This window comes from Mustela nivalis (genome assembly GCF_964662115.1).
Source record: "Mustela nivalis genome assembly, chromosome: 2".
Taxonomy (NCBI): Eukaryota; Metazoa; Chordata; class Mammalia; order Carnivora; family Mustelidae; genus Mustela; species Mustela nivalis.
Genome location: NC_139021.1, coordinates 156,883,110 through 156,909,537, shown reverse-complemented (window position 1 = coordinate 156,909,537; position 26,428 = coordinate 156,883,110). Strand labels below are relative to the sequence as shown.

The following is a 26,428-nucleotide window of genomic DNA, read 5'->3' as shown; positions in this document are numbered from 1 at the left end:
AGCAGGGAGCCTGCTTCCTCCTCTCTCTCTCTCTCTCTGCCTGCCTCTCTGCCTACTTGTCATTTCTCTCTGTCAAATAAATAAATAAATAAAATCTTTAAAAAAAAAAAAAAAAAAAAAAAAAAAAAAAAAAAAGAAACCCTCATGAGTTTCTCAAATGGCTAAACATAGAGTTACCCTGTGATGCAGTGATTTCGTTCCTGGGTGTATACGCAAGAGAAATAAAAGCAAATATCCACACCAAAATTCATACACAAATGTTTAAAAAAAAAAAAAAGGCATTATTCACCAAAGCCAAGATCTGGAAACAACCAGAGTGTCTGTTGGCTGATGAATGGATAAATAATGTGCAGTACAGACATACCATGGAATAGTTAACCATGAAAAGGAATGGAACACTGATACGCACTGCCTGAATGAACCTTGAAAACAGTAGGCTGAGGAGAGACGTCAGACGCAAAAGGCCTCGTGCTGGAGGGTTGGGGGCTTCTAAAGAAGGGACATGGAGTTTCTCTGTGAGGTGATGAAATGTTCTAAAATGGGCTGTGGTCTGGTTACACATAACGGTGAAGTGAACTAAAAACATTAAATTGTGCAATTGAAATGGGTGAAGTCGACGGTATGAGAGCTGTATCTCAGTAAAGCTGTTTAAAAAAAATCTGTGAGAGCCTCGTCACTAAGAGCCATCGCTCAAGGGCATGGAGGGGGTGTGTGGGGAGAGCTTGGGAACCCGGACTCAGCTGCTGAGCTGCAGGGAGCAACAGTCTTCTTTTCCTGCCAGTCCTGACACGCTTCCCGATCTCCTCAGGCAGCTCCAGGGGTGCTCCCCAGGGTGTGGCTGGGCCAGCACCAGTGGTTCTTGCTGAACCAACTGAGAGAGTAAAGGAGGGACGGAGGCAAGGTCTTAGTGGCAACAAGGACAAAAACTTGGCGGTCTAGCCTCAGGCCCCAAACTCTGCCTCTAGGCACCTCACATCTCCTTCCAGACAGGTGACTGGAAGTCAGGTGCCTAGGTCCCATTTCTTTTTTTTTTTTTTTTAATATTTTATTTATTTATTTGACAGAGAGAGATCACAAGTAGAGAGAGAGGCAGGCAGAGAGAGAGAGGAGGAAGCAGGCTCCCTGCTGAGCAGAGAGCCCGATGCGGGACTCGATCCCAGGACCCTGAGATCACGACCTGAGCTGAAGGCAGCGGCTTAACCCACTGAGCCACCCAGGTGCCCTAGGTCCCATTTCTGACTTCATATGCCACCCCAGGCCAGGCCCTTCCTGGCTATGCAACTAATTTTTCTCCCAGATCCCCATCTGGGGGAACACCCACCCCCAGGATTTTGGAGGGAGGTGACAGACATCAGACCTTTCTGCCACAGCCTTGACCTCACCCCAAATAGCCTCTAAAACCTCTGGAGATCTAACCCCTTGATCATTCGTGGTCCACTGTTAATGTGAAATGCCCTTGGGAGGATGAATGGTCTGAGTTAGCTGTCACTTGAGGAAAAGAAAGAAGTTCTCATTTTCCTGGACAAGTTTCTCATTGTCCTGTAGCCATGCCAACGAGGAACCACCACAAAGGGCTTTAAACCATTTAATCAATGATAGTTCATCTCCCTTTTACTGAACAATGACGTTTGCCTCAGTGACCACACTTCTGTAACCCAGCCAGTCAGCACCAGCCACGCTCTGCATCATCCACCAATCCCCTAACTCTGCCTCCTCTCAGTGTGTCCATCACTAAACTTCACACCTCCCAGCACCTTATAGAAGACTCTTGCTGCCCTCAAAGGGATCACACCCTGTAGGCATTGCTCTGCTCTCAAGTAATAGATCCAGCTTTTTGTTTCAGATATTGAGACGGGCTATCTTCCATAGACACACTCATATTCTGGAATATCCCCTTCCTGGGAGTAATTTATCCTCACTTCTAAAGCCATTGCTCCAGTATTGTTGGTGAATTAGAAAAAGGCCAACTCTGGGGCACTCCGGGGGCTCAGTGGGTTAAAGCTTCTGCCTTCAGTTCAGGGCATGATCCCAGGGTACTGGATGGAGCCTCACATCGGACTCTCTGCTCAGCAGGGAGGCTGCTTCCCTTCCTCTCTCTCTGCCTGCCTCTCTACCTACTTGTGGTCTCTGTCTGTCAAATAAATAAATAAAATCTTTAAAAAAAAGGAAAAAGAAAAAGGCCAACTCTTTTAGACAAGCCCCAGTGAAGACTAGATTTCAACTCCCCCAGCTGGGAAATGAAGCAGTCCACAGTTTGCACAACCGTATACAGCAACCCTGCTCACCCCTCATACTTGGTCAACCAGTGAGTGCTGCCCGTTCTACCTCCTAAACACAGTTTCCAATCACAGTCTCAGTGTCAGACCTCAGCATTTCTCATCTGAACTGGTACAGTAGTAGTCTGTAACTGGCATCCACAACTCCAGTCTGGGAATCAGGAAGTGACCCTCACCGGACCCTGAATCTGCCTGCACCTTGGTCCTGGGCATCTCAGCCTCCAGAACTGTGAAGAGCAAATCTCTGTTGTTTATAAACAGCCCAAACAGACCAAGACAGTCCCCTTACCCAAAGCTCTCCCTGATTCTCCTACTAGGTCTGACCACTCCCTGCCAAGCTGGGTCCTCCCACAGCACCTCCCAACCCTCCACAGGGGCATAGCTGGATGATTGCACAGCTCCTCTCTCCTTCCCCCTGCCTTTGCTTCCTCTCCAGCCAGCCAGTGAGCCCTGCACGGGAGAGCAAGAGCGAGGTGACTTTCATCTCTTTGTAACTGGTCATTGTGAAGAATAGGACTTCGGGACAAAGAGTGATAATTCCAACTCCACCACTCAATGCTGTTGAAAACTAAAGCAAGTTACGTGACTTTTCCCAGCTTTGGTTTCCCGGTCTGTAAAGCCTGTAAAGCGTGGAGAACGATAGCACCTGCTTGGCACCTTCCAGGAACAGGAGGGCAGGGATGGAAGCCTCAGGAGTTTGGGTTCTCAGCTGAGGTAGAGGGAGATGACAGGGACTATCCACAAAGGCCAGAGTGGGGTGTAATTACCTCCAGGACTCGAAGCCCTTAATCCAGTCTTGGCTTCACGACAATCACAGCAATGGATTCCTTAACAATAAAAATAATAATATAACTTAAAAAAAAAAATTACCCTGATTTTGCATGGCGTGGTTGTGAGGCCGTGGCAGGAAGCTGCCAGTGAAGCCCGGCTCTGGGAACGCTCATCCATGGTGGATCTCCATGCTATGACCATGAAGAGTCCCTGGCACAGAGACGACCGCTAAATGTCCCCTTCCTCTCTTCCTCTCTTCCACAATGCCCAATATACTCAGCAGAAGTGTGTATCAGCTGACTAAATGGAGGACCAATACTCCTACTAAAGTACAAGTTCCTTCAGTTATTTTCCCAGATTGCAATGTGCAAAAACTCCCTATGAAGATCCACTCTTTATTCTGACCCTCAAGCCCTTCAGGATCTGCTCCCAAGGTAGCCTTCTGACAGCCACCCTGACCCTCTCCTGCACCTCCTGGTGAGCTCTGCTCATGTCACGTATCCATTTGACAAATAGGAGTACTGCACACCTACTAAGTGCAGACACTGACGAAGGCTCTGAGGACACAAGAGTGGACCAGACATGGTCCCTGTCCTCAGGGGATCCAGCAGTCAAGGAGGAGACAGGGATTGGCGCCTGGGTGGCTCAGTCAGTTAAGCACCTGCCTTCAGCTCAGGTCATGATCTCAGGGTCCTGGAATCGAGCCCCACATTGGGCTCTGAGGTCCTGGAGAGAATGAGATACATCTTCGATTTACAGATGAGAAGACTGAGAAGTTTTGTGCTTGTCTCAGCAGCAGTAACCCGTAAGTTTCTTTTGCTGTTGTTGTTTTAAGATTTTTAAAATTTATTTGTTTTTTGAGAGAGGGTGCACACATACACACGCACCCACACAAGTGGTGGAGGGGCAGTGGTGGAGAAGGAGCAGAGGGAGAGGGAAAGAATCCCAGGCAGACTCCCCGCAGAGCACGGAGCCTTACCTGGTGCCATTCCACGACCCTGAGACCATGACTTGAGTGGAAGCCAAGAGTCAGATGCTCAGCCAACTGAGCCACCCAGGAGCCCATAACCTGTAGGTCTCTTAAGAGCAGGAGAGCCTTCAAGCATCTTTATGTACCTCCATATGCTAACTTAGCACAGTGTCTTGCATATAATTAGTGCTCAAGAAATAACTTTTGGGGTCGCCTGGCTGGCTCAGTCAGTTAAGTGACTGCCTTTGGCTCAGGTCATGATCCCAGAGTCCTGGGACTGAGTCCCACATCAGGCTCCTTGCTCAGGAGGGAGCCTGGTTCTTCCTCTCCCTCTGCAGCTCCCCCTGTTTGTGTTTTCTCTGTTCATCTCTCTCAAATAAATAAATAAAATCTTTATTAAAAGAAAGAAAGAAAGAAAGAACTTTTGGGAATGTAACTGAGTTAAATTGATCAGAACCAGTCCTCTCCACACCAAAGATTCAGGGGCAGCTCACTGCCTACCCCGTATCAGTTCTTCCGTTCTAACTTAGCAATAGAACTCCCATTGGGAGGAAGGGGGTGGGCTGCAATGTTCCCGACTAAAAGGCTATAGTTCTCAGCCCCTCTGCAGTTAAGTTTGGCCAAATTACTAAATTCTAGCCAATCAGATGTGAGTAGAACTGGCTTAAAGGGAGCTGACTTGGCTGGGAGTGCCCCCTTGGCTCCATCTTACTGAGTCTGGGCCTTGGCCTAGACTGAATGTGATGGTTGGAGCTCCTGCAGCCCATCTTTGGAGCATGAGGTGACACCGAAGATGGAAGTCATATACCAGGGAGGGTAGAGCAGAAAAAGAGAACGCTTAGGGCCCTGAGGACTCTATGGAGCCACCATATTAGCCCACCTACCTCCTGACTTGCCGAATGTGAAGAATTAATCCTGTGTGTTTGAGCTACTATCTTGAGGTCTCCATGTTAGCAGCTGTACACAATTCATTCCTGATACAGAGGCCCCTGACAGGAATGGGAGGTTGGAAGTAGTAGGTGGGGAAATGCGTGATTTTGCAATAAGAATGAATTTGGGGGCATCAGGATGCCAGGTTAGAGTGGCGATCACATGGTCTCTGCTCACCCACACTCCCTCCTGCCTGTCACGGTCACATCCTGTCAGATGACAAATGAAGGTGGACTCTGCTTTGGGCGCAGTCCCCTCTTTGAGTAAGAGCACACCTGCCATGCCCAGATTTCAGTCCTCTTCACAGTTTTGGGTCCTGGTTAGCACACCAGGCCATCATTCAGTTGGTCAATGGACAAAAGCCAAGAGATCCCATCCTTACCCTAGGAACTCCCTCTGCAACCAGGCCATCCGTTTGTCCCCTCCGGACTTAGTCTAGGGAGCAAGCTCTTCTTCGGCCAAATGGAATGTTAAAGCCGCAGAGGCTGAGGGACATGCAGCCTTCTGTGACAGTGATGTGCCAGGCATGGGGCTCGGTGTTCTACATGCACAATCTCATTTTAGCCTTGGAACAGCAGCCCTATTTTCAGGTGAGGAGACTGTGGCTCACCAAGTTCAGCTACTTGTCCCTGGTCACACCTGGGATATGGCTCCAAACACGGGCTTGCGTGAATCCATGGCCTGGGCTTTGACACAGCTCCACAGTGAGGGCAACCCTCCGAGCAGCCATAACTCCACCACCTGGGTCATGATGGGCTGCCTAGAGTGACAAAGCCTATCTCCCTCTTTTAGAACTTGAGCACTAAGTTAAACACCCAAGCCATCTGCTTCCTCTTTGTGTGGGGCAAGAGGCTAAGCCTCAACTTCCCTTTCCTCCTGCCCAGTGTCGCAACAGACAACAGCTCCATTGGTGGAAAATGGCCTTCCTGTTGGCCGTGGGCTCAATGCTTTGGGTGCAGCAGCTCTGTTCCCTGCATGTGATCTTCACAGACAATATTGAGAGCAGTGGTTGCAGAGGGAGTTCCTAGGGTAAGGATGGGATCTCTTGGCTTTTGTCCATTGACCAACTGAATGACCTTGGGGATGTCATGGAAGCCCTTGGAATCACAGTTCCCCGTCTGTGAAATGAGGACACTGTTCTGTTCTCTTCAGTTAGATAATAGGTTAGAAGGGGTTTTGGAACTTGAGAAGAGCTTTTCTTTCTTTTTTCTTTTTTTAAAAAAAAGATTTTATTTTTTTTTTTTAAGATTTATTTATTTATTTGACAGAGAAAGAGATCACAAGTAGGCAGGGAGGCAGGCAGAGAGAGGGAGGGTGAAGCAGGCTACCTGCTGAGCAGAGACCCCGATGCGGGGCTTGATTCCAGGACCCTGTGATCATTACCTGAGCTGAAGGCAGACCTGATCTGAGCCACCCAGGTGCCCCAAGATTTTATTTCTTTTTGAGTAATCAGAGGGCTTGAACTCACAACTCCAAGATCAAGAGTCACATGCTCTACTGACTGAGCCAGCCAGGCACCCTGAGAGCTTTTTGAATAATAATAAGTTCACATTTATTGCCTTCTCACTACATGCCAGGCAGTGTGCTAAGCACTTTACAAGTATTGTCTTATTTAGTTCTCATAAACCCTATGGGTAGGCATTCTTATCCCCATTTTATAGCTGAGGAAAACTGAGACCTAGAGTGTAAGGTGACTTGCTGAAGGTCAGACACTTGGATTCTACCCCAGAGGGTCTAATTGCAGGACCCATCCTACAAATGTGAGTGGTCCTTATTAGCCATAAATTGTATGGATTATCATAGAGAAGGCTAATTCCTCTAGTAGAAGACGATGCTGGAATTCAAAGACAGTGAAGTCGGCCCTTCACCGGAAAGGTGAACCCTAGCTGTGCAGAGTGGGAGAAAGTGTGCTCAAGCCATCTGGATGCCTCGCGTCCCTTCTCCTGACACCAGCTTCTGGAGGAGGCTCTGCATGGAGGGTGTTTCCAGGTGGAAGGCCAGCCCACTCCCAGACAGGTGGTTCATTGAGAGGCTGTACCTGGTTCTGATTTAGCAGACTCAGTTTGGAGGCAGGTATCTGTGCCCAAGAAAAGGATGGGAAGACTGCCACTAGCCAGGGCCTCTTCATCTCCCATCTGATTTGCAAAAGCCCAGCCTGCTCACCCGACATTGCTGCCTCCCTCTAAGGGTTTCAGCTTTAATTGGCTGTTTGCAGAGCTCCCTCTGCTGGCAGAGGTGCACCACCACACTCTTCGCAAGATAACGGTTTTGGAGATGTACGAATTTTGACATATACATTTTCATGTTGAATCCTCAGGGTAGCCCAGTGGGTTCAGTATTACTATTATTTTTTTTAAAGATTTTATTTATTTATTTGACAGACAGAGATCAAAAGTAGGAAGAGAGGCAGGCAGAGACAGAGAGAGGGAGAAGCAGGCTCTCTGTTGAGCAGAGAGCACAATGCGTGAGGCTTGATCCCAGAACCCTGGGATCATGACCTGAGTTGAAGGCAGAGGCTTTAACCCACTGAGCCACCCAGGCGCCCTTGGGTTCAATATTATTATCAATACTTTTCGGGATATGAAACGGACACTCAAGAGAGGTTAAATCCCTGCCCAGTGTTGTGCGGTAAAGTCCAGACTCTAACCAACACTTTCTAGGTCTTCTCTCAGTGACTGTTCCCACATCTAGACCTCTGAGCACCAGGTTACTTACAACAGTTTCCAGACTCGACTTCCTCTTCCTCCTCAGGCCACCAGTTCTCTTCTCTCAGCCTTACCGCCCAGACCGCAGCCGGTGTCCCGGGAGCGGGCTCTGCAGGCAGGTGGTGTGTTGACCCTCGTGGCTGGAGGTACAGAGCCCAGAGTCAGCACTGAGTTACCTTCTCTGCAGTGACACCTTCTCACACTAACAGTCTCTCTCCTCTCTCTGCTCTGCATGCCGGGAGCACTTTCTATTTTTAGTAAATCAACGAAGAGTAACACGTATACAGAAAGCGCACAAATTATAAGCACACAACTAATGAATTATACCGCAGTGAAGATTCCGTGTAAACTCCCTTCCGCCAAAAACTTAGAATATTACCACACACTGGTGCCCACTGTCATTACTACCAGCATGGGAAATGCTATACTGACTTCTAATACTTCTGGACTTGGCAAAGTGAAGAGTTGGCTCAGATATTCCAATGAAAAATATGTTTCATTTTACACAGCAGTAAACTTGTTTTTAAAAGGAGAATACCTAGGGCCTCTCTGGGTGGCTCAGTTTAAGTGTCCAACTTTTGATTTGGGCCCAGGTTGTGATCTCAGGGTTGTGAGATCACGCCCCGTGTCAGGCTCTGCACTGGGCGTGGAGCCTGCTTAAGAGTCTCTCTCTCCCTTTCCCTCTACCCCTTCTCCTTGGTCTAAAAAATAAATAACTAAAAAACAAAAGAAGACCCAACCAAAGGTTGCCAACTCCTTATTTTGGCAAATAATGATTGTGGGGGGGGAACCTTTCATTTAGTCTCACTGTTGCTTTGTAAGAGAAAAGGCATCTGAGTATCAGCATCACTAGTGTGTACTTCTTTTACTACAGACCACTACAGTACTGACCTTGACTGGCGTGTGACCTGTGATCTGGATGACCCCCGTGACTGCTTCCAGCACCAACACTATTGTTGCATGAATTTCATCCCAGCCTTCTCTTTATTCCCCATCTATAGCTACTTGGTTCTTGGACCAAAATTTATTTTTTGATACTTCTTAACTCCCTCAGAAATGTATGTTTTGGGCTTTGTGTGTGTGTCTGTGGAGACAAACACCATCTCAGTTTGGCTAAGTTATTGGCATTTACATATATCCTTGAATTTTTATAATTTGTGCCCCTATTTTAGTCCCTCTTCTTTCCTCCACAACACACATATACTCATTCATTCATTCATTCAACAGTTAATTTGTTGAGTTCCTACACTCTTTGCCAGGCACTCCTCCAGATCTTGCGAATGGAAGTGACAAAGACAAAATTCCTGTCTTCATGAAATTTATATGGCAGATCTATGTTTTTCCCAAGCTCCCCAGAGCTCAGTAGCAACAGTTTATGAGAATCATCTTTGCAAAAGGATATTTAAGAACAAAGGGTGTCTTTAGTCTGTTCAGGGTGCTATACCAACGTAACATAGGCTTAGTAGTTTGTAAACAACAGAAATTTATTTCTCACAGTTATGGAGGCTGGAAGTTCAAAACCAGGGTGCCAGCATGCTTTGGGTGAGGACCCATTTTTTGAGTCATAGCCAGCTCCTTCTTGCTGGGTCTTCACATGATGGAAGGGACTAGGGATCTCTCTTGAATCTTTTTTATAAGACCAATTCCATTCATGATGGTTTCACTCTAAGGACTTAAATCAAAGGCCCCACCTCCAACACCATCGTCTTTGGGAGTTAGGATTTCAACATAGGGACTTTGCAGGGATATAACATTCAGACAACAGGAATGTGTGGGTGGATCAGTCAGTTAAGCATCTGCCTTTGGCTCAGGTCATGATCCCAGCGTCCTGAGATCAAGTCCTGCATTCGGCTCCTTCCTCCGTGGGGAGCCTGCCTCTCCCTCTGTTACTCCCCCTACTTGTACTCTCTCTGGAAATAAATAAAATATTAAAAAACACATTCAGACCATAGCAAGGGGAAAAATTCACACTTTATCAAGTGAAAGAAGCGGTATACAGAAATTTTGTCCACTTCTGGTTCATTTGGAAGTCTGACTTATTGAAATGTCTTGTTCAGTGGCAGCTAAAAAATGTTTGTAAAATGAATGCATTAAAGCCTAATCAGCCAAGACTCACTAGGGGGACTGACTGGCTCAGTCGGTATAGCATATGACTCTTAATCTCAGGGTTGTGAATTCAAGCCCCATGTTTTAAGTAGGGGAGCCTACTTAAAAACAAAGCAAAACAACTCACCAGGATCCAGCCATAGTTTGATGAAATCAGGTTTTTTGATTTGAAGTGGGAGAGGGAATTCTAGAGGAATCTTGGAATACTGCACCCCAAGACAGGGAAGGAAAGAATCTTTTTAAGGTTTGGGCTCCATCTAAACGACTTTGGGGAGGGTGGAAGTGGAAATCAATTCAGGATTGATTGCTGATTCTAATGTGGGATTAGAAGACATTAGTGAGACGAACTGGCGTGGGGGCGGTTTAGCAATTAGGTATCCCCCCTACTAAATGAAAGTAACTAAGCAGGTTTAGAGCATCACTGGCAGCTTTTTTCTCGTTTCGGAGCAAAAACCTTGCCCAGGTTTTGACTCTTTCAAATAAACTTGCTTCCAAGCTTTACTTTCGAAATCAGATCTTTAAAAAAATTACAAATATGCTTTTTTTTTTTTTTTTTTTTTAAAGATTTTATTTACTTGTCAGACAGAGAGCGCGAGCGCACAAGCAGGCAGAGGCGGAGAGAGAAGCAGGCTCTCCGCCGAGCAAGAAGCCCCATTCGGGACTCGATTCCAGGCCCCTGGGATCATTACCTGAGCGGAAGGCAGCGGTTTAACCGGCTGAGCCACCCAGGTATCCCACGTTTGGTTGTTTTTTAACCTGCAAAGTAATTCTAGTTTTATAAGGCCCACTCCTGTAGCCAAGAACCGATGCCCTGGAGATAAGTCCGAGGGACTCCTCAGCAATCAGCCTCATCCGCGCTGCTCGGGGACCCCGAGCACGGAGGAAATGTAAAACCGGATGTTGACTATTTTGCCATAGAAACAGACGCGAATCCGGAAGTTACGTCAGAGAAAGCGGAAGTGAAGCCGTCTACTTATCCACGTGGGTTCCGCGCGTGTTTCCCGGTCCCTGGTAGCCGGAGCTTTAAGCTCTGTCCCCGGCATAGTCGCCATGGGTCGCTCGGGGAAGTTGCCCTCCGGTGTCTCGGCCAAGTTGAAACGCTGGAAGAAAGGCCATAGTAGCGACAGCAACCCTGCCATCTGCCGCCACCGCCAGGCCGCCCGCAGCCGCTTCTTCAGCCGGCCCTCAGGTAGCGGGGTCGAGACTCCAACGCGCTGGCGGCGGGGTTCTGGCGGATCTGGTCTGATGGTCGGGGCCTCTCTGGAGGCCCTGGGGCCCAGGCGCTGAACGTTTCTTCTCCTAGAACGTCGCACGTGGAGCCTGCTGTAAAGACCCACCCTCTGCATTTGACAGATGGGGAAATGGAGTCCGCAGTAGGGAAATGACTAGCCCTGGGTACCACAGGTGTCAGAGTTGGGACTTGGCTATAATTAACTTTGGGGGAGACTTACCAAAGTGTTTTCACCTGCATTTATTTCCCAAGCCCCTGCGTGCAGTCCCCGCGCCGTCTCCCCCCGGCACTTAATCCGTCGGGGCACAGAAGCAGAAACTTTAACCCGGCGGGTTTGCTAAGTTCTAGGGGTATGGTGGGCCGATGAGGCAGGCCATGTCTCGAATTCAGCGTCTCGAGCTGGGGGCCTGGACTCTGCTAGTTTTTGTCGTATGGGTGGATCCCGGCCAAAAGGAGGTTCGGGTAGAAGTGAGGGCTTCACCTGTGCCTCCGGTTTTCAGGAAAAAGCGACCTGACTGTTGATGCGGTGAAGTTGCATAATGAGCTGCAGTCCGGGTCCATGCGTGTGGGCAAAAGCGAAGCCCCTGAGACGGCCATGGAAGAGGAGGAGGGGCCCCCTCTCACGGAGAAGTCCTCGGGCACCTTCCTGAGCGGTCTCTCGGACTGCACAAATGTCACCTTCAGCAAAGTGCAGCGCTTCTGGGAGTCCAACTCAGCCGCGCACAAGGAGGTAGGGGGGAGGGTCAGGAGGACTTGGGGTGGTGAGCAGGAGCCAGACTCGGGCTTCTTTTTATTTTCTCCCAGTGCTGGCTCACTGCTGTGGGAGACAGCTGGTATTTTTGGATGATGTGTCATCTCTTCTATCTTTTGTGTTCCCTACTCACTAGCTCTCCTAGGGCGGGTTCCACTTTCTGCTTTTTTCTAGCAGCATCTCCCCTACTCAAGTGTAAAGTCCCTCGGGTTAGAAATATTTTCCAAATACTTACCTCTCATATCACAGGACTTTTTACATAGAATATTTTCAAGACACATTTGTTGAATAAATTAATACTGAGTAACAATAGATAGAAAATGTTTTATCTAACAAGAACCAGATTTTATTTGTATTTTTTTAGTTAATACTTTTAAGTTATACATATTTATATTCATTGTTTAGCATCACGCTCTAACCAACTGAGCTAACCGGCCACTTATATTCATTGTTTAAATGAAAAATGTCAAAATTATGAATGGTACCAAAGTGATGGGAGTAGAATAAAACGTCAGAGTTGTTCTCCCAACTTAATTTCTTCATGGCAGTTATTGTTGATGGCTTATCATGCGTCTACCTAGCCCAGCACTGTCCAAAACGTGGTGCGAGCCACACAGGTAACTGTAAAGTTTTAGTACCCATATTTTAAAAAAGTAAATGAAATTGATCTTCTTTTTTTTTTTTTAAGATTTTATTTATTTATTTGACAGAGATGACAAGCAGGCAGAGAGGCAGGCAGAGAGAGGAGGAAGCAGGCTCCCTGCTGAGCAGAGAGCCTGATTTGGGGCTCGATCCCAGGACCCTGGGATCATGACCTGAGCCGAAGGCAGCGGCTTAACCCACTGAGCCACCCAGGCGTCCCTGATCTTCTTTTTTTAAAAGATTTTATTTATTTATTTATTTGACAGGGTGAGAGAGAGCACAAGTAGGCAGAGAGGCAGGCAGGGGGGGGGGGAAGCAGGCTCCCTGCTGAGCAGAGAGCCTGATTTGGGGCTCAATCCCAGGACCCTGCCTGAGACTATGACCTGAGCTGAAGGCAGAGGCTTAACCCACTGAGCCACTCAGGTGCCCCCTGAAATTAATCTTAATAATAAGCTTACTATAGTTAATTATTGGCATTTCAACCAATAATCGATATAAAATGAGATGATTTGTATTATTTTTATCATATTAAGTCTTCAGAATCTGGAGAGTATGTTAGCTTTACATGTCTATTTGGATGCTAACTCTTCTTTGAAAGGACTTGATTTGGTCGTAAAATTTACAAAGGCAAAAGGTTCATATTTCCAAGTTGTTCTAAATCTGTTTTCTTAAAACTTACAGCCATATATCTAAGCTGTTTTATATCTGTTTTCAGGGCGCCTGGGTGGCTCAGTCAGTTAAGCATCCAACTCTTTTTTTTTTTTTTTTTAATAAATGATTTTGGTTTTTTGTTTATTTTATTTTTTATTTTTTATTTTTTTTAAAGATTTTATTTATTTATTTGACAGAGAGATCACAAGTCGATGGAGAGGCAGGCAGAGAGAGAGAGAGAGAGAGGGAACCAGGCTCCCTGCCGAGCAGAGAGCCCGATGTGGGACTCCATCCCAGGACCCTGAGATCATGATCTGAGCCGAAGGCAGCGGCTTAACCCACTGAGCCACCCAGGCGCCCCAAGCATCCAACTCTTGATTTCAGCTCAGCTCATGATTTCAGGGTGGTGGGATCAAGCCCCGAGTTGGACTCTGCTTGGGATTCTCTCTCTCTCCCTTTTCCCTCTGTCCCTCCCCACACTTGCACACATGCAAGTGCTCTCTCTCAAATAAATAAATCTTAAAGATATATATATTTGTTTTCCCATAACTAGATTTTTTAAAAAGTTTATTTGAGAGCCTGTGTGCTGGTGTGCACAAGAAGGGCAGGAGGGGCAGAGGGAGAAGGAGAAGCAGGCTCCCCAGGCAGGGCTTGATCCCAGGACCCTGGGATCATGACCTGCGCAGGTGCCCCTCAAGTGTTCATTTTTAAATTTACGAATTAAGGATTCAGTTCTTCAGTCACACTAGCCATGTTCCATGTGCTCCTGTGAACGTTATTGTTTTAGACTTTCTTGTCTGTTTTTTTTTTTTTTTAAAGATTTTATTTATTTGAGAGAGAGACAGTGAGAGAGAGCATGAGAGGCGAGAAGGTCAGAGGGAGAAGCAGACTCCCCATGGAGCTGGGAGCCTGATGTGGGACTCAATCCTGGGACTCCAGGACCGTGACCTGAGCTGAAGGCAGTTGCCCAACCAACTGAGCCACCCAGGCGCCCTCTTGTCTATTTTTTAATTTATGTTTATAGATTATATTTTATATGCAGTGTTCTGCAATTTTGCCCCACTGAACAGTAGTTCTAAATTAATATGGTATTGTTTCCCATTATTTTCAATAGTCCTGTAGTATTTGAGTCCATCATTACTTATGTAGTAATAATACTTTATTGGGGCACCTGGGTGGCTTGGTTAAAGTGTGGTTTAAGCGTCTGCCTTTGACCCAGGTCATGATTCCAGGGTCCTGGGATCGAGCCCTACATCCAACTCCCTGCTCAGTGGAAACCCTACTTTTCTCCCTCTGCCTGCTGCTCTGCCTGCTTGTGCTGTCTCTCTTTCAAATAAATAAGTAAAATCTTGAAAAATAGTAATAGTAATACTTCATTAGTCCTCTGTTGATGGCTGCTGTGTTGTTTCAGTTTGTTGCTGCAGTGAACACACTTGTACCTAAATGTTTGCAGTTTCATGCGGGTATTCCTGTAAGAGATGGGTCTTAGAGGTGGAATCTCGGCAAACGTGTCTGCCCACTCGCTTGGTCTTACCGTGTGTGTACACCTGGCTCTGAGTGCAGTTCATCTTCTCTATCTCTAGGCCTTGTCAGGAGAATAATTTGTGATGGAGTAAGGAAAAGAAGCAGCGCAGGGATGGGATTCAATATAAAATAAATGTCCTAGGTGCCTTCTCCTTTACGTGCAGATCTGTGCTGTTCTGGCTGCTGTCACTGAGGTGATTCGCTCCCAGGGTGGGAAGGAGACAGAGACTGAGTACTTCGCTGCACTGGTGAGTTGGTATGACTTGAGAGTGGGTGTCCAGAACAGCAGGTATTCCCGTTGGAGAGAGAAGATGCCCCTGGCATGAGGAGATAGAGCAGGACATTCCTGGGTAGGGGAGAGTGCTTCAGGGGTGCCTGGCTGGCCCAGTCGGAAGAGCATATGATATCTTGATATCTTGGGTCTGTGAGTTCAAGCCCCATGTTGGGTGTAAAGATTACTAAAAAAGGAAAGAAAAAGAGTGCTTTAGTTATTCTCAGGTGGTAGCTTCGTAAGGCTGGTGGTATTTTGCTATACTATCCTTACAGAACAAAACCCCACCACTCTGGTTGTTGCTGTTGTGTTTTCTTCCCTGATCCATGAAGCTGAGTTTGGCCCAGGGAATCCTCTAGAAAAATGGTTGGGAAAGTGTGGCCAGGGGTGGGGCAGGTTGGAGGCTGGTCCTGAGACCCTTTTCTGGGGTTCGTGGGCTATTAAAATTATTTTTATAATAATACTACAACATCATTTGCCCTTTTACTCCCATTCGCTCATGAGTGTACTATGGAGTTTTCCAGAAGTTATCTCATGTCTGCTGATGTTATTTCAACAGCTAATTGTATTTATGTATGCTTGTATTTTATTTTTTTTATTTTTATTTTTTTTAAGATTTTATTTATTTGACAGAGGGTTGGCAGAGCAGCAGGCAGAGAAAGGGGGAAGCAGGCTCCCCGCTGAGCAGAGAGCCTGATGTGGGGCTGGATCCCAGGACCCTGAGATCATGACCTGGGCTGAAGGCAGAGGCTTCAGTGGAGTCCCCTGAGTCTCTGGCTCCCACTGAGCCACCCAGGCGCCCCGTGTATGCTTGTATTTTAAAAATTTCTCAGTTTTAATTTTTAATGTGGTAAGTATCAGTAGATATCACCTATGTAAACAAAACCTCTCAGGGACTCTGCAAGAAATTCTATGGTGTAAAAGTTTGAGAACCGCTGCTCTGGAACAGGGTTTGGCAGACTACGGCCCATGGGAATAATCTGATCCAAGGCCTGTTTTTGTACAGCCTGAGAGCTAAGAATGTTTTTTATATTTTTAAAGGATTGTTCAAAACACACTCAAAAGAATATGCAACTGAGACCATCTGTGGCCTGCAAACCCTAAAATATTTATGATCCGGCCCTTTATGGAAGAAGCCTTCTGTATAATGAATAAGTTAGCCAGTAATACATAGTTTTTATTATGGGCCAGGCAGTGTTGGGATTGACACATACGAATTTAGTGAAATGTTAGAACAACTTATCTTTGTTTTACAAGTGAGGAAGCTGAATCACAGAAGGTTCATTGCTAGCCCAGAGTCACACAGTGTCAGAGCCAGAATTTGAACCTCTGACACCAGTGTTCTTGTTCATCACCATCCTGCTGGGCACAGGGTGGCCCTAGCACCCCACCTGCCTAGCTTACACAACTCCCCACTCACCCGCTGTGGTCTGGCCCTCAGATGACAACAGTGGAGGCAGTGGAGTCCCCTGAGTCTCTGGCTGCTGTTGCTTACCTGCTGAACCTTGTCCTGAAGCGGTGAGTCCTGTCCTAGGTCTGAGCACAGAGTCTCTTGGGGCAAAGGGAACTATATCAGCTGACCTGATATCATCATGGCTTTATCAGCGTGAGGCTCCCGGGGCAGCTTGGGGTGTTGTACAGGGTGTGAGCCCTGGGTCTTGCGGTTGGGGGAGGTAGGAAGAGGACTGAGGAGAACAGTGGGGGCCCATCTCATGAGAATGGAATGGGTAGTGGAGAAGGCAAGAGGCGCAGAGCTCAGGTGCCACAGAAAGCACATGGAGGTGGTGTCCAGAAGGGAGGGCTCCTGTCCTGACTCCTGCCCGCTTGCTGAGTGCTTGGGCTAGTGCTGCCTCCCTCTGTCTAGCTCCCGCCTTCAGACCAGGGCTAAGCTTATTCCTGCTGCTGTAGGACGCCCCTTGGGGTTCCGCCATCTCTCTTCTTCCCCCACAGTGTGCCCAGTCCTGTACTCATTAAGAAGTTTTCCGACACCTCCAAGGCCTTCATGGACATCATGGCAGCCCAGACCAACAGTGGCTCCACCTCTGCCCTCCGATGGGTTAGTTTCTGGGTCTGGTTCCCCTCTGCCATCTTCCAGAGCCCCGCAGATCTGGCTGGAGCTCGGATACTCCCCAGGAGGGGTATAGGCACCACGTGGGCTTCCGACGGATCCCCGTGTGATTTTTTGGAGTTGGTGAGAACCTGGGCTCTTCTCCCAGCTGGCTGGAGCAGGTGAAGCTGAGAGACTCCGAATCTCTCTTGAAGGTCCTCTCCTGCCTGGCCACCCTTCTGCGGAAGCAGGACCTGGAGGCCTGGAGCTACCCTGTGACCCTGCAAGTGTACCAGGGGCTGCTGAGCTTCACAGTGCACCCAAAGCCCAAGGTGAGGCTGCTGGGCCCCCAGAATATGGGGGCGGGGGGCAGCCATTCTAGTAAGTGGGCTCGTCTGTCTGAGTAGGGGGAATAGGGGAGGTTGCCCTGAGGGCTGGGCTCTTGCCCTGAGGCTCTACTTTTTGTCCCTGACGCCTTCTTTGTTTAATCCTAGAAGGTGAGAGGCAGCTCCTCATCCTTCAGAAGGGATATTCACTGTCAGGCCATCCTGAGTCCCTGCTGCCTCACTGGTCAGTGACAGGTTTAGCTACATGGCAGGAAGGGGCAGCATGGGGCTTTGGAGTCTCACACTCCTCAATTGGCTGCTGGGTTCACCACTCCTGTGTGACCTTGGGCGAGTTACTTAAGCTCTCTGAGCCTCGGCTTCCTAATGGGAATGTAGGGCTGGTAATACCAAGCTCGCTGCAAGGGTATGGGGCAACTCCATTGTCTCTCACAGTTCCTGGCTCAGAGCAGGCGCTCGGCAGTGGTGGCCAGCCACCGCATTTGCTTCTGAAATTGAGGGCAGGGCCCTCGTCCTAGCACAGCAGCAGTGGTCCGCAGTCATTTGGGGGCTCTGCACGCTTCCCAAGTCAGGTCACGCCTCCTTCCCTGTGTATTCCCGAGGCCGCTCTGCGCTTTCTTCAGGTCTCTGCTGCAGTGTCACTTCACTGGAGTGACATTTGCCTGACCACTGTGTAAAAAGTAACAACCCTTGCCATATGGTCTGCAAAGTACTTTTACCTCCTAGTGTATGCGTGTGTGTGTTCTGCCTGCCAAAGAGAGAGCAAGTTTTTAGCTCTGGTCACTGCCAGACTGTCAGTCCTGAGAACAGTGCCAGGCTTGGTCACACTTGGTATTGTGGGGTGACTGATGGAACCCCTGGAGTAATGGGGACGCTGCAGCTCAGAGATGAAATGGTTAGCTCGTTCAAGGGCGTTTGGGGTGCTAGTGGGAGAGCGGGGATCGGAGCCGAGCTTCGTCTCACTGCCCCGCTGAGGAGTCTGCACACAGGCGGGTCTGGGTATAGCGTCGGTCGTGGAGGAGGCGTGCCATCCGCGCTGCTAGGTATATGCTAACCTGGGCCTGGCCCCTCTCTCTCTGGCTCACAGATCCGGAAGGCTGCCCAGCATGGCGTGTGCTCCGTCCTCAAGGGCAGTGAGTTCATGTTCGGTGAAAAAGCCCCTGCCCATCATCCTGCTGCCGTTTCCACCGCCAAATTCTGCATCCAGGAGATTGAGAAGTCTGGAGGTGGGGAACTGGGTCTCCGGCAGGGTGGGTGGGGGCTGAGGCCAGCCTGGGAGGAGTGGGCTGGAGGCTCAGCTCCCTCTCCTGCCAGGCTCTAAGGAGGCCACCACCACATTGCACATGCTGACGCTGCTGAAGGACGTGCTGCCCTGCTTCCCAGAAGGCCTGGTCAAGAGCTGCAGTGAGACCCTCCTCAGGGTCATGACCTTGAGCCATGTGGTAAGCTCAGCCGGGGAGCCAGAGGAGTGTGCTGGGGCAGGGGGCTAAACTTCAGACCCTAGGCCCTCAATGCTGATGCCTAAGAACTTGCCTGTCTGGCCAGAAGCAGGAGCTGGGGCCTCCCCACCCCAACCCTGCTCTTGTCCATGACCAAGGACACCAGCCATTCTTGGTGTCGGATAGACCAGGCTATCTTTAGGGTCCCGGTCCCTTTGGGAGCTGGTCTCAGGGATTGGGTCAGGGGAAGGGAGCCGAGGTGGGACTGGTAAGGCAGCAGCCCTCTCCCTGCTTGAGCTGTTTCAGCCACAGTCATGGATCTGTTTTCTTTTTTTAGTTTTTGCTTATTTACTAACATATTTGTACAGTAGCTTTAATACATAATAATTTATTTAATACATAAAATGATCTACATTTTTGTCATGCTAGCACAATTCTGTTAATTTTTATATGTCTTCTCATAGGAGGATACATTCTTCGTTAAATATCTATTATGTAAATAACACAATCATTGTTTAGAAGGAGAAACCCATTCAGAATAACTTGCTGTATATCCTTTCAGATATTTTTTTTGGATAAACAAACATAGATAAAAACCTGTGAAAATATAGCCATAATCATAGCCTGCCCACCACATATAGCCTGCTTTATAACCCATTCTGTTAGAAACTATTTGGTCATGTTCCTCTATTATCTTTGTTTAAATCTCTTAAAAATTTCTCAGTAGCTGCTGAGCCTTCGTAAAGTGTCAGTCCTCTGAGTGTATCGGTGTGGGGGGCATGCTTGAGGTCCGTGGCGTGGGTCTCTCCCAGCCCACTGGCTGGAGTTGGAGGTTGAGGAGCCCAGGGCAGCCATGGGCTTTGCAGTCCCCCACTAAGTGTATTTGTCCTCTCCAGCTGGTGACAGCCTGTGCCATGCAGGCCTTCCACAGCCTCTTCCTTGCCAAGCCCAGCCTGGGCACCCTGTCAGCGGAGCTCAACGCCCAGATCATCACGGTGAGGCCTGATATGGAGGAGTGTGGTGGTGGTAGAGGGGTGAGGGGGGCCTGTTACTTGTCTACAGAGTGAGCTTGAGTGGGCTGATTCAAGCTCAGCGGAGGAGGCCAGTAGTCAAGCAGAGAGGAAGCAGGCAGCTAGGAGACTGACCACCGAAGCCACATCAGTGTCCACAGGACATGGGGACTTCGACTCTTACTTAACTTAATAAACAATTTCAGCATGGTCTCATGTCGTAACCCATATCTTGAGCAGAGGCTCTCAAATTTAGGGATCCCTGGATGGATTTGGGGAAGGGAGCATAAACATCCCCTTCTTGTTTGCAAAGTGTGCATATGTATGCCCGTGTACATTTCTCCTGAGAGAGTCTCTGTGGCTTTTGTGAGATCCAAAGTGTTGTGTGACCCAGGTTTTACTCAGCTGATTCTAGAAACACTGACCCCATAAGAGCAGAACTGGGAGGGTTTCATGGAATAGGGAAATACAGGACTTGGAAAAACCAAGGGGCCTGGGAGCTCCGGGGCCACCTGTGCAGGCCTGTCATTAGGACATGCTGGGAAGGGGTCATTGTCATTAGGCCACAGCAGACACACTCACTCAGCGCCCTGCTTATTCCCTGTCCCACCTCTAGGCCTTATATGATTATGTTCCCAGCGAGAATGACTTACAACCCCTGCTGGCCTGGCTTAAGGTCATGGAGAAAGCCCACATCAACCTGGTCAGGTAGGTTTGGTGGAGGGGTGTCCCAAGGCCTCCAGCCAGGCTACCTGCTCCACAGTGCAGATGGGAGGGACAGAAGCCGGAAGCTGGAGAGGGAGGGCAGTGTTTCCTTGTCAGGTGTGCTGTAAACCAGCTCTGGTTCTGAGGTGCAGGGCAGGATGGTGTGGCCTGTGGGGCTGGTACTGTCCTGCCAGAGCAGTTACCAGTGAGCTCTAAGGAGCAGCAGGGTGGGCTAAGCACACCGCCCCAGAGGTGGGGCCCCAGTTCCATCCTCAGTCTTGTCATCCCCTGACTGAATCCTCTGCGGTTGGTTTCCTTCTCAGACGACCTCGGGCATTTTCTGTGGCTTCACCCCTCCCCCCACCTAGGTTAACAGTCCCCTCCTCTGGGGTTCGCAGTTCTGCACACCCAGTGTCTGCTCTGTGTCTGTCAGAACACGCATGTTGTGAGCTTGGCCACTTCACAGTAGCCACCTGATAATTTTGCTTTTCCAGAATAAGGCTGAGAAGAATAAGTGTATCAGTTGGCAACTTGGGTTTCGCCTGGAGTGAGGATCTCTGAGGACCCTGGGGCCCCAGCATGCTGTGTCTTCTCTCCCCTGTGCTGAAGGGCTCCCATCGGCCTGCTCTCTCAGGCCCCCCGCTGAGTGCTTTCCCTCATTGTCCACCTCACTCATCACAGCCACCCAGGAGGAACGTGCTAGCCTTTTCTTTTCTTTTTTTTTCTAAGATTTTATTTATTTATTTGACAGAGAGAGATCACAAGTAGGCAGAGAGGCAGGTAGAGACAGAGGAAAGGAAGCAGGCTCCCCGCTGAGCAGAGAGCCCAACACGGGGCTCGATCCCAGGATCCCGAGATCATGACCTGAGCCGAAGGCAGAGGCTTTAACCCACTGAGCCACTCAGGTGCCCCTGCTAGCCTTTTTCTTGAGCCAGAAACAGAAGCAGTGCGAGGTAGCTGGTCATGCTGCCGCAAAGGAGCGAAGACAGGTCTCCAGCCCACATCTGCTGGGCCCACATTCTCTATCCACACCATCCAGCTTTTATCTGGAGATGCCAAAAAATGGCAAAATAGCCTTATTCTCCACTTCTCAGGATTTTTTTTTTTTTTTAAGATTTTTTTTTCTTTGAGAGAGAGCGAAGTGGGGAGGACCAGAGGGAGAGGGAGAAGCAGACTCCTTGCTGAGGGCAGAGCTAGACTTGAGATTCCATCCTGGGACCCTGAGACCATGGCTTGAGCTGAGATCAGACTCTCAACTGACAGAACCACCCAGGTGTCCCCTCTGCTTCTCAGGATTAGTCCTGAGATTGTAAGCCTTCCACAATTGTGCCACAACATACCTCTCAAGCTGTTGTAATGCTGTAGCTAACAGCAGAAAAACCTAGAAGCCAAACACAACCATACACAAATGTATCCAAGGAGAGGACTGGTCAGTATACTGTGAGATACTCTGTAGCCATTAGAAGTTACTGAAGTAGGGCGCCAGGGTGGCTCAGTGGGTTAAAGCTTAAAGGGTCCTGGGATCGAGCCCCACATCGGGCTCTCTGCTCTGCGGGGAGCCTGCTTCCTCCTCTCTCTCTGCCTGCCTCTCTGCCTACTTGTGATCTCTGTAAAATAAATAAACAAGATCTTTAAAAAAAAAAAAAAAGTTGCTGAAGTAGAGAGGTACATGCTCACCTGGAAAGATCCCAAAATGTATTGAGAAGACTCACAGCATACTCTGGAGCGAAACTGTCAGGGTATGAGCCTGACTCTTGCCTCCTACTCGCGACGTGACCTTGGGCAAGTAACTTGACTTTTCGTGCCTCACGTTCCCCACTTACAATGAATTTTTAAGTCATAGGACTTAATCTTGTTGCAAACCTTGTTGAAAGGTTTAAGTGAATGAATGTATGTTATAACAGTGCTTGGAGAATGAAAATTGTTAAGTAAATGTTAGCATATGTTACTTCCTATGTTTGTACATGTGTAAGACCTTCTGGAAGAGTATTTGAGAAACTTAACCTTGATTTTCCTCTGGAAAGTTCATCTGAAGGTCAGTCTGGGAGAAAAGTATGATAAAAAAAAGTATACTCTTTATTTTATATTTTGAAGACCTATTTGAATTTTTTTTACCACATGTGGCTATTAACTTGAATAACAGTACTTTTTAAAACTGCCCACTAGAAGGGCCCTGTACAACCTTCCAAATCGGTGACTGTCATTGGACCTGGGCCATGTGGGTTCCTGAGGCCCAGGACCAGACCCCACAGAAGCCTTTTGTCTTCACAGACTGCAGCGGGACCTGGGGCTGGGCCACCTCCCTCGCTTTTTTGGAACCGCGACCACTTGCCTTCTCTCCCCACACTCACAGGTGGTGACAGCTGCCACTCAGAGCCTTCAGGTACCTCAGCCCCTGCTTTAGCGGGGGAAGCAGAGAGTACAGGGGGTTCTACTGGCTGCCCTGTCTCTCCTGGAACTCGCCCTAGACCTCCAGCAGGATCTGGGGAGGAGGTTCTTGGGGTGGGGATCGGCTTCCTGGAAGTGTCCAAAAGCGATCACTTTTGCTAGGAGGGCTGAGTGGTGCTGGGAGGGTGCTTTAGGCCCAGAGAGCTGGGGCCTCTTTTTGCAGGAGATCCTGAAGGAATGTGTCGCTCCCCACATGGCCAGCATTGGCTCCGTGACCTCTTCAGCCTCTGGCCCTGCCCAGCATGTCTTCAAGATGTTCAGGTGAGAACACAGCATCTGTGTTAGGAAGGAATAGGTGTACCTTCTAGAAAGTTCCTTGTAGTGACAGGTGTTCCACTTGTCACTGGGGGCACGTGCACAGTGCCAGAACAGCTGCTGTTGATGGAGCACTGGCCACGTTCCAGGTGCCATCATGTGCTCATGAGTATGGATCTGAACTGGTCATTTGGGGCAAGTTCCCCCATGTCCTCCACATCTAAATACCTCAGGGTCCTCATCAGTCGAAGGTTAGTGACAGATGTGAGGGTTCAATGCATGTGTATGTGTAAAGTTCTCAGAACCGTATCTGGCACGCAGTTAAGCACTTAGCGAATAAAAGCCACTAGTGGTTTTCGTGGTTCTAGGAGATATGTACTGACCCCCACTTTACAGACAGACAGGCTGAGGTCACCCAACTAGGAGGGGGCCGCCTGACAGCAGAGCCCACTCTTGTTCACGTGCTGTGCTGCCCTCCACGCCTGCAAGAGGAGCCATTCCCAGGCGTGGCCACTGACCATCCTCGTCCTTTCTGCAGCTGGTGAGGGGCCTCCAAGCACTGCAGACATTGGAGGGGCCCTGGGGAAGGAGTGAGGATCCCTGGTGTCTGCCCCGGGTCTGTGTGCTCACCTCCAGGCTGTGGTGCTTTGGGTCCTGCCCCTTGTGAGGAAACGGGCCTGTTGCCTCTGGATGCATCTGTGATGGAGTTTCAGGAAAACTCAGAGCCACCCGCACCTCCAGCTCTCCTGTTTCCCGACTCTAACCCCTGTTGGCCGTTCTTGCCTCGGATCTGCAGGAGGCTGGGAGGCAGAGCCAGCCTCGTGCCACTCTCCCCTCGACCCAGACCACCTGCTCTACCGTGGCAGCCCATCCTGGGTCGGACCAGGAGAGCATGAGACAGGGACAGCATGGGCTTTGGAGGCCCAGGGTGGCCACTAGCAGAGTGACCCTGGCAGGTTATTTCCTCTCTCTGAGCCTCAGTTTCCCAATCTGAAGGTGGAAGAAACCACATACCTCAGTTTTCTTTAGGCAGTAGGATTTCAGATGAAACTCAGCACAGGGGCTGCATTGTAATTGCTAGTTCTCCCCCTTGGCCTTTCCTGGGGCTCCAGGCTTACTGGCCAGCTGGTGGTCTGAAGCTCATGGGCCAGCCATTGACTTCCTGATTGGGGCCCAGGTGAGCAGGAACTTGACTCTAACTGTTCCCCTGGCAGGGCCGTGGAGGAAGGCCTGACATACAAATTCCACGCAGCATGGAGCTCCGTGTTACAGCTGCTGTGTGTCTTCTTCCAGGCCTGCGGGAGGCAGGCCCATCCTGTGATGAAGAAGGTGAGCTGGGGAGCTGCCAGGGCCAAGGCAGGAGGTGGTGATTGGGCTGTCGGACTGTGGGCTCCTAGAGTGGTCATGTGTCTGCTACTTGTGCACTTTACCCCCTGTTATATCCCTGATGGCACTCACAGCAGGTGCCCAGCACAGTGTCTCCAGGAAAGTGTCTGAACCAACACATGAGAAACAAAAAGAGGGATGGGACCTCCCCTGGCCCCTTGGCCAGTAACTGCTCGCTAGTTCTGGCTGAGGTTGATGGCTTTGAACAGGGAACCATCGTGACTCTCCCTCACCCCTACTCCTATCTTCTGTTTTTAATTCTCTGAACTTCCTAAAATAAGGGATTATGGTGTTTTAAGCAGCCTTAGGTCCCAGACAGATTACTGCAGCCCAGAGTAAACTGTATAAGAATCAGGGATCCCTTGGGGCGCCTGGGTGGCTCGGTTGTTAAACGTCAGCCTTTGGCTTGGGTCATGATCCCAGGGTCCTGAGATCAAGCCCTGCATCAGGCTCCCTGCTCAGCAGGAAGCCTGCTTCTCCCTTTTCCACTCCCCCTGCTTGTGTTTCCTCTCTCTCTCCCTCTGTCAAATATATAAATAAAAAATCTTAAAAAAAAAGGGGGGGGGGTGTCTGGGATCCTCCCCAACTAGGGAGGCAGGCCCCAGACCGCTCATCAGCTCCTGGCCTCTTCGGGCTTTCACTGACTCTCACCATTGCTGGTTGGAAGAAAGGAGCCACTCTGGGACAGCAAGGGCTTCCTCAAGAAGCCTGGCCCCTAATAGGTTAGATTGATGAACTTGGCTGCCTACAGGCAAGGCCCTGGTGGCTTCTGTGGGTGGGCCAGAGGTCACAGCCTTGTCTTGAGGGACATCCACTCCTCAGCATCTGGTAATTTGCTAATTGTCACACGTGGGTGTGTCTTTTCCCTTGGCCAGAGTTTCCCATTTTTTCAAGACAAACTGGAAATGTATGTTTGTATGTGAACACTGATTTTTACGTGTTACTAATAAATACAGAATCTTTTAAATTTTTGGGACATTGGGGAGAGGTGAGACTCTTCAACAGGTTAAATGTGGTTATTGGTTTGTGATCTCTGACCTAGAGCTTAACATGGGCCCATGTTCCTGAGCTCTCATCCTCTTCTTCTTTTTTTTTTTCAAAGATTTTGTTAATTTATTTGACAGAGATCATAAGTAGGCAGAGAGGCAGGCAGAGAAAGAGAGGAAGGGAAGCAGACTCCCTGCTGAGCAGAGAGCCCGATGGGGGGCTCGATCCCAGGACCCTGAGATCATGACCTGAGCCGAAGGCAGAGGCTTTAACCCACTGAGCCACCCAGGTGCCCCTCTCATCCTCTTCTTTGAGAATTTGGCCCTGACTCAGCCGTGGGCTCCTGCTCTGTGAGCAGGCCTTGGTGTATCCTCTCATGTCTTTTTGCTCCAGTGCCTCCAGTCCCTGTGTGACCTGCGTCTCTCCCCGCACTTCCCTCACACGGCAGCTCTGGATCAGGCCGTGGGGGCAGCGGTGGCCAGCATGGGACCCGAGGTGGTTTTAGAGGCTGTGCCTTTGGAAATTGACGGCTCTGAGTAAGTGTGGTTCTGGCTGGCTTCCTTACGAGCCCTGGGGCAGTTGGTGGCTTGTTCTCCTTCAGTAGGATGTTCACTTTTTTGGGGTGAGGTCTCTGTGTGTCACGTGGGGGTCAGCGGGAAAGGCCACAGCAGGGTTCGAGCTCCTCGGCTTGGTGGGCCATGGCTGCTGGGTCTGTTGCCCTCACTGGGCCTTCCCTGCCTCCTCCCAGGGAGACTCTGGATTTCCCACGGAGCTGGCTGCTGCCTGTCATCCGGGACCACGTCCGGGAAACACGGCTCGGTTTCTTCACCACCTATTTCTTACCCCTGGCTACCACCCTGAAGAACAAAGGTATGAGCCCCACCTTAGTCCTGGAGCCTTGGCTGGAAGTGGTCAGGAAGGGCTCCTAGGACACTGGGCAGCATCCCTCTGCTAGGCAGGTGGCCAGCCAGTGCTTGAG

At 49.3% G+C, this 26,428-nt stretch overlaps 1 protein-coding gene across 1 annotated transcript in view; it reads left to right on the top strand.

Annotated features, from left to right (window-relative positions):
- Positions 1-5,835: 5,835 nt before the first annotated feature.
- The window catches only part of RRP12 (ribosomal RNA processing 12 homolog), a 34,466-nt gene continuing 13,873 nt past the window's right edge, over positions 5,836-26,428 (top strand). Inside the window, exons 1-16 of the mRNA XM_082722142.1 lie at positions 5,836-5,976; positions 10,323-10,947; positions 11,490-11,719; positions 14,722-14,805; positions 16,270-16,346; positions 16,779-16,884; positions 17,091-17,207; positions 18,307-18,445; positions 18,534-18,661; positions 19,555-19,653; positions 20,285-20,376; positions 22,645-22,756; positions 22,985-23,082; positions 24,291-24,405; positions 25,843-25,985; positions 26,198-26,319. Coding sequence (XP_082578268.1) covers positions 10,809-10,947; positions 11,490-11,719; positions 14,722-14,805; positions 16,270-16,346; positions 16,779-16,884; positions 17,091-17,207; positions 18,307-18,445; positions 18,534-18,661; positions 19,555-19,653; positions 20,285-20,376; positions 22,645-22,756; positions 22,985-23,082; positions 24,291-24,405; positions 25,843-25,985; positions 26,198-26,319 — 1,801 coding nt within the window. The 5' untranslated portion in view covers positions 5,836-5,976; positions 10,323-10,808. The remainder of the gene's footprint in view (positions 5,977-10,322; positions 10,948-11,489; positions 11,720-14,721; positions 14,806-16,269; positions 16,347-16,778; positions 16,885-17,090; positions 17,208-18,306; positions 18,446-18,533; positions 18,662-19,554; positions 19,654-20,284; positions 20,377-22,644; positions 22,757-22,984; positions 23,083-24,290; positions 24,406-25,842; positions 25,986-26,197; positions 26,320-26,428) is intronic.